The 8,267-nt window shown below is 31.1% G+C and overlaps 1 protein-coding gene across 4 annotated transcripts in view; it reads right to left on the bottom strand.

The window, feature by feature from the left end:
* Positions 1-7,464: 7,464 nt before the first annotated feature.
* Positions 7,465-8,267, bottom strand: part of LOC18422823 (transmembrane protein-like protein) — a 29,818-nt gene continuing 29,015 nt past the window's right edge. For all 4 annotated transcript variants that reach the window (XR_016059581.1, XR_016059582.1, XM_006827462.4 and 1 more), the window contains 2 exons: positions 7,869-8,070; positions 7,465-7,759 (listed from right to left, as the gene is read on the bottom strand). Coding sequence is in view for 2 of the 4 variants with exons in the window: in XM_006827462.4 (XP_006827525.2) it covers positions 7,899-8,070 (172 nt within the window). In the remaining 2 variants the exon portion in view is untranslated. The remainder of the gene's footprint in view (positions 7,760-7,868; positions 8,071-8,267) is intronic.

Here is an 8,267-nt window from a genome sequence, read left to right as displayed (position 1 = left end):
GGTGCGATTTCTCTAAAGGGAAAAGTTTATATACAGCCGAGGCTCTAAATAATCAAATTTGAGCCTACCTCAAAAATTTTAGAGGCTGTTTTGATTTTTTAATATTTTCAAATTTATCATCTCGACATCAAGATGCATGAACATAAAAAAATAAATAGATTTCAAATTTTAAAAATAATGCATTTTTGTAACGTATTTTTAGACGGTCAATTTTCAAGATTTTTAAATTTTTATGGATCTATCTAAATCTACACTATTTTTTAAGCTTTTAACTTTATAAATAAAGATGAAAATATATTTTAAGGCTATCACAAATATTTTTAGTATTAAAACTATATTTCTCGACACTATTTTGAAAGTAGGTTCTAACTTGATTGTTTGGAGCCTAGGCTCTATACTCTAAAATGACCGTTGGAAAAGCTAATTGATTTTTTTTTTTTTTTCTTTTTTCATATTCATACATCTTGTCGTTGAGTTGATCAATTAGAGGGTTTTTCAACATTAAAACAAATGTTTCCGATGGATTTTTTTAGGTGCATTTGTATTTCTACATTTTAAGATTGCAACCTTATATAAACTTTTTCTTTCCTTTAGTTTACCATTATTTTATGTGAGGTGTGGTTTTTCTAAAATGTCAATTGGAAAAAGGTTATTTTAATATTGAAAATTCTTCTAATTGATTTGTTAGCCATTATTTTATGTGAGGTGTGGTTTTTCTAAAATGTCAATTGGAAAAAGGTTATTTTAATATTGAAAATTCTTCTAATTGATTTGTTAGACCATCTATCGATTTGCAACACATTTTTTAGTCCATTCTCAAAATTTTAATATGTTTATAGATTTACTTGATTTTAACCATTTTAGAAGTTTGAACTTTATAATTAGAAATAAAAATAGATTTTTGGATAACGGTGTGGTTTCTATGAGGGTGGAAACTTAAATAATCCAATAAAGACGCACGTCCAAAATTTATCGTAACATGTAATTTTGGTGTAAAAAATTCTTAGGCTTATCCAAAAATCAATTTTTATTTCTAATTGTAAAATTTAAACTTCAAAAATGGTTAAAATCAAGTAGATCTATAAACATATTAAAATCTTGAGAATGGACGGTCTAGAAAATGTGTTGCAAGATACACTATATCTGAAACTGAAAATGTTATATATATATATATATATATATATATATATATAACATCTCAATGTCGAGATGATCAATTAGAGGATTTTTCAATACTAAAACAAAATTTTACGATGGATTTTTTAGGTGCATCTTTAATTCTACATTTTAAGGTTGCAACCTTATATAAACTTTAGCCGGGGTGTGCTTTCTATAAGGTTGCAACCTTAAACAATCCAATTAAGGCGCATCTCCAAATTTTATCGTAACATGTAATTTTGGTGTAAAAAATTCTTATCCAAAAATCTATTTTTATTTCTAATTGTAAAATTTAAATTACAAAAATAGTTAAAATCAAGTAGATTTATAAACATATTAAAATCATGTGAATGGACAGTCTAGAAAGTGTGTTACAAGATGCACTATTTATGAGGCTTAGAATCTTATATATATATATACTTTTCGATATCGAGATGATCAATTAGAGGATTTTTCAATGCTAAAACAACCTTCTCCGATGGATTATTTAGGTGCATCTTTAATTCTATATTTTAACGTTGCAACCTCATATAAATTTAAATTTTTTATGTGAGGGAAAGAGTTTATATAAATGTGAGGCTCTAAACAATCAAATTAGGATGCACCTCAAAATTTTTACTAGAACTCTTGAAGATTGTTTTGATGTCCAAATATCCTCAAATTGATCATCTTGACCTCAAGATGCATAGACATAAGAAAAAAACGGATTTCAAGTTTTGGAAATAGTGCATCTTATAATGGTTTTTGGACCCTCAATTTCAAGATTTTAAAGTTTTCATAGATCTCCTCGATCTACACTATTTTTTAAGCTTTAAATTTTAAAATTAGAGACAAAAATATATTTGAAGGCTATCACAAAGATTTTCAATATTGAAACTAGCTTTCTCGACATTATTTGAAAGTGCACTTTACTTTGATTGTTTAAAGCCTCGGATTTATTTGAGGAGACGTAGAGTTTTATCATCTAAAATAATTTATTTCAATCATTTATGAATCTTTGAAGGAATATTTCAACAAAAAAATGATTTTAATGCTAAAATAAATCTATTCCAGTTATTTTTGAAAGATCAACTTCTTAAAAATTTAATGAATAAACTAAATCGAGGTTGTACTTACCGGAAAAGTATAGAATGTGGCTATTTACTTTTGGTACAAGGTGGTCACAATTAATTTTGACCATTGGATGTGAAATTTGGTGGTTGTATTTATTCCATTGACCAAGCTCAAACTTCAAAAGAAAATTTTTCAAACTTTGTAACACATCCAAGCTATAGAATTTCACATCGAACAGTTGTAAGTACATGTGACCACCTTGTATTAAATATAAATGGTTTCATTGTATACAATCCCATACTTATAAATATGAATTAAAATTTTATCATTGGTCGATATCATTAATTAATAAATAAAAATAAAATTATATTATAATTATCTTTTAATTGTAAAGGAAATATATATGAACATTCACATTGTCTATTATCTAGAAGGCTAGAAGGCACCAAATGCAGTTAAATTCGTGGTTGATCAAACTTCGAGAGGCCACAAGTACTCTTATAAGGTATTAATCTTGAATCTTAATTAACCAATTGTCAATATTACTTTACAACATTTAAACCATATTTTCATGACAAAATAAATCTATTCTAGTTATTTTTATTTTATAATATTCCCAAAGAGGACTTTTAAAATATGAAAATTGTATGTTATAGATTAAATTTTGGATATCTAAAGCGTTGTAGGATAAGTTCATTTTATGAGCATAACATAAAAAGATCCATTTCTCATAAAGTAATAAACTAAAGTGAGGTTACATTTATAAGTATGAATTAAAATTTATAATTGGTCATATCATTAATTAATAAATAAAATAAATTTATGTTATGACCATTTTTTAATTGTAAAGGCCATAGATCTATATAAGTTACATGATCGACACCTAACTCATTCTTCGACTCTATGACTCTTAAGAAGAATGTGAATATGAGGACTGACAAGCCTCCACTTGCTGTTAAGACCACACATATCTCAAAATTACTTACTTGAGTTGATTGCTATTCTTTTTGTGACAAGAAAGTTGTCTATTGATTCACCCGAAAAGTGTGCTTTAATTTATTTGTTAATTTTATTTTAGAAAAATTTTCCCCATTTTCAAAATTTTACTCTTAAAATACTTTAAAAAAAGAAAGAGTTCGAGAGTTCACTCGAGATTGCTTGATTGAGAAGCAGTCTAGCACTGGGAAATGAGGACAGTGTTGTTGTTAATGGAAAAGTCTAAATTAAAGATTTACGAGAGTTGGTTGCTTGAATCAGAGAAATATCAACCCAAGCGAATCTAGCTAAAATTGTAAACACATAGCTCTAGGAAATTCCAAAAGAGAAAAGGAACAGTGGAAAAGCAGTCCTATTTAAAAAAAAAAATTAAAGAATTCAGAAATTCAAAGGTTTAGAATTTGATAAAGCCTAAGATTAAATGGCATGTTGCTAGAAAATCTATTTCGGAGTTTGATGGCAATCAACGCAAAGAAACATCCTAAGAAAAGCTTCAGTCGAAGACATCTCAAGGATGCTCCAAAAACGCACTGGTGTGCCCTATGACCATTTGGTATAAGGAATATCCAAAAGATTGAGAGATGCTGCAGGTATCTACTTCTTTACCACTCACTTATTCTTCGAAAAATAGAATGTGCCAAACAAAAGTAATTGTAGACACTCAATTTGAAATTGAATAATTTTCTTAACTCGTAAAACCCTAAATTTCAAGAAACTTGTAACTTGGCACCTTGGTCAGCTTCTCAAACCTGAAACCCACCAACTTTAAACTAACCTAATACCCAAACTAGTCATCTTAAGCAGGTCTAAGCCTAACAAATAAAAAATTCACCTGAATACTAATTCGAGACCCAAAAACTTGAAAACTGATACCTTAATTCCTAACCTTTTAGACCCTACTCACTCAAATTGGACCAAATGATTCCATATTGTAGAGGAGTTTGTAAGCATTCTAACAGTCAATAATCGCTCAATTTCTATGTACGGTTTTTAAGTTATGGCCCAAACAAATTTGTTTGTACAAATTCTATTTTGGTCCTGCATACACGGATTTTTCATCTCAAAGATTTTGGAAGCTTCCGGAATCTTTTAAGAGGCAATTTGACTCTGAAATTAACCTTAAAAATCTCTATTCTTAAGGAAATATTTCTTAGAACATGCCAAGATCAAAACCTATATAAACCCCCTAATCCTATAGAGATGGCGAGCCACTTCGATGGGCAATCATCAACAACCTCAAAGTTCAACCTTATTCCCCTTATTACAAGATGTGTGAGTTTTGTGTAAGGTGCCCACCTTATACTATACAAATAAGGTGTATCTATAAATTTTGCCAAAAGATGTAATTCAGGCGTTGGAAAACTTTATGATGGTTTGAAAATATATGTTTAATTCTAATCAAAAATTAAAAATTTCATAAATAATGCAGATTGAATAGCTCTATAAACAATTGAAAATCTTAGAAATAGATAGTCCAAAAAATTTCTTACAAGATGTATTATCTTTAGGCCTTGAAATTTGTTTTTCTTTATATCCATATATCTTGAAGTTTAGATGATCAATTAAAAGGTTTTTCAATTTTTAGAACACTCTTTCCTACTGGAATTTTGAGGTGCGCCTTACTTCTATAGTATAAGGTTGCAACCTTATATATACTTTTTCCTTATGGGATATATCACAAAATCATCATAAAGCAATTTTTGTCAATAATATCCCTTTATTTATCACCACCTTAATTTTGAAAAATATCATCTGAAAATTTGAATGTTTTGAAATCTTATGAAAAATTGAATTTTTTGTTTTGGAATGTTTGAATTAGTTCTGGGTACTGTGTTTGATAACATATATATATATATATAGTATATTATGTTATATTATATTGCATTAATAATACTGATATCAACAAAAACGTTTTGAAAGATTAAGTTCCTACCCTCTCCCCTCCCCCCTTTTGGAACTTAATCTTTCATATTTTAGTAAGGAATGAGAACTTCATTAGAAGATTGCTTTATGAACTTTTAGATGGAAATGGAAATAATGAGTCAAAACCCTGAACTTTTGGAAAATCTTTATAAAAAACAAACGCGCCCTTAGAGAAGTCCTACCTTTATCGAATTTCAAACCCAAATCAGCTTTTCAATTAAACAATCAAAGGAAAGTCCTTAAAAACTTGCACTATTTTGAATTTCCTAGCCCCTAAGCTAATTTAATTGGTTGTAATGTGTTTGTTAATGTCATTTTGTAAAAGATTGGAAAGTGTTTTGGCCATGAATATTTACTTTTACATTTTTTCCATCTTTTTTAGAAAATTTATTTCCATGTTTTTTTAAAAAAATTGAAATTTCCCCTTAACACAAATCAATTTTTTAAAATCCATTTTTTTCAATACTTTTCAACTTCATGTGAATGTGATTTTTTTTTAATCATGCTTTAAGTATATATTTTTATTTTTTTGGATTTGTTTTCTATTTTTTAGTACTTTTTGGACCGGCCAGGACTTGCCCGGTAAGTCCGGTTGAGCTGGCCGGTTTACCGGTTACTTGAACTGGCCTTAGCCGGTTTTTTAGGCCGATTCGATTTTTTGAGCTGATTGTCTTCCCTAGTACCACTTTTTACTTAGGTGGTCTCCAGACCACTTTTTACACTCGATTAGGCACCCAAACACAGATAGTAGTTGGTCTCCATATGCTTTGAAGCTATGCTAACAACTGAACTGTTGGGGCCCCGTAGAGTCTCATGTTTACGAAATGCATGCTAAATACTACCAAAACCCTGGACTACAAATAAAATTAAATGTAGTATTCCGAAAACATTGTTAATATACATCTTTCATTCATCTTTAAACAATTAAAAAAACAGAGAAGATTGTAAGCTTTTTAGAAGCGCTGGATCAGCTTCTCCCTCATATGGAGGGTTAAGAATCATCTTCAAGGGCAAATTGAATGGAGCATTTTTCGAGCTCCAAATCATTAAATTGATTTATGGATGAGTAAATAGAAAAGAATTTCCAGATAGAAGTACTCTCCTTGCGTTTTGGAAGTGGGACCAAATGCAAACCGCAGTCTTACCATTACCACCAAATATTTTCACCTTTTAATGATAAATAGGGCTCTGTGTTAAACCACCTACCTCATTGGACAATATACAATACAATATATTAGGGTGCACTTTCCCATATAAAACTATTAATAAGTTCACATAACACTCTATGATAACAAAAAAAAAAACTCTTATGATAATAAAAGTTACCTTGTGTTTGGCTGCAAATGGAAATGAATCTCTATTTTTTAAAATGAAAATAAATGAACAATTGTTTTACTAGATTTTACAAACTGCATTAAAACTCACTAATGATTGAGGTCCATCTGGCTACCAACTACACCTCCATATCTGACCACTAACTCCTGCATTTGCAACCACCACCTCACCTGGCTCCATCCACCCCACATCCACCATCCCTTCTCCAACCACCATATCAAAACCCATCAAAAAGGAAAATTCCCTATTTTTCTCTCTAAAATCCCCACTATTAGGTTCTCTCTCTACAATATATTTCTCTAGCTTCTCCCCTCTCTCTCCTTGATAGAATGCTTTTAAGACGAATTTATTCTCTCTAAAATCTTTATTGAGTCACATATCCCCTCAAGCTTATCCCCCTATTGGTCGTGCCGGTCCCAAGGGTTCATAAAGGCAGAGGATTATGTTAAGTAGGCAGCATGAAACTTTACCACAACTTTTTATGAATTTTGAATCTAACACGATTCATGTAGCCAACCCCAAATAGCTGGGATAAAGCTCTGATGATGATGATAATGATGATGATAGTGATCTCTCTTCAAGCTTATACTCAATTGACAACATCTTCATTTAGTCGAGGCATTATCGATCATACAGGATGTCCAGTAAGCTTCCACAACTCTTCTACCTGAATTCATGATGATATAAAAACCCTAAAAACCTGTATTCCACTTGATTCTTACACCGATTCTTACAGAAAACAATTCATATGACCAAGCATATAGAGGTAAAAATGTGTTCTCGTTGATTTTCACTAGATAAGAACCATCTACTCAAATCCACACCAGCGAAATCCTAGTTCTGCCGATCCTCACAAGAAACCCATAAATTTGCTTCAATTCGTCACAATGCAAGCACCCAAACATGCCCTTAGAAATGTTGTAAAATTGAAATAAAACATGAATAAAGTTCAATGCATTGCAATTTAACAAAATATGAAGAAGGTATGAATGCCACGTCTTTATTGAGTGAAACATATGGACATTAATTTCATTTATTATTTCGTCACCAAGCTTTATACAAGTGGGATCTCCGTAATATCATGTATTCCTCCCACAACAATATCTCAACTTATTAGATAACTTCATCCATTATAACACACGAACAACTATTATTATTTTGCAGGCGGTCAACCCTTTCCAGTTCACCACCATGGCACCACATCTAAGAGATAAGTGGTTAGAATTATAAGAATTCTATTTTTCTGTACCTGCATCGTCTGCGTACCTGTGGTAGAAGAACTAAACTCTAATATCTGCCAAAAAAAGATGTTACGGACATCAGTCCAAAATATAGGCAGCTTTTAGCATAGTTTAAGCGCATGAGAATCTTCTATCAATAAAAAAGAAATAACAATTGGGTACCTGCATTTTTCAATCAAAAAGTAAGCTTAGCTAAGGAACTCCATTTGTGGGATTTGGTGCTGCTTCTGGCCTCTGACCCGAAACACTTGAATTTTGTCTGACCAATTCGTATGGAGTTTCTTGCTCTTCGTCCTGAATGATATTTACAGAGGTGGAGCAGAGGAAGAAGAAGGATGCTGTGTATATGGAAACATGCCATAAACTGCAATTTCAACAGAAACCACATCACTACTTTGATATGGCATTCATGGGTTTCACTAGATTACAGTGCTCATGAACTCAGACTTAGGCATGGAACCAGGCAGGGCGCTAGTCCGAGTCACAGACCTGGCCAAGTCTGAATCATACTCTGCCGAATCTTTAAGATAACACTAAACATCGGGAACTGGTGAGACAGCT

This window comes from Amborella trichopoda, chromosome 7 (genome assembly GCF_054954075.1).
Source record: "Amborella trichopoda isolate Santa Cruz 75 chromosome 7, AtrichopodaSantaCruz75HAP2 v2.0, whole genome shotgun sequence".
Taxonomy (NCBI): domain Eukaryota; kingdom Viridiplantae; phylum Streptophyta; class Magnoliopsida; order Amborellales; family Amborellaceae; genus Amborella; species Amborella trichopoda.
Note: the sequence above shows the minus strand (reverse complement) of the source record. Positions and strands in the feature narration are given on the sequence as shown.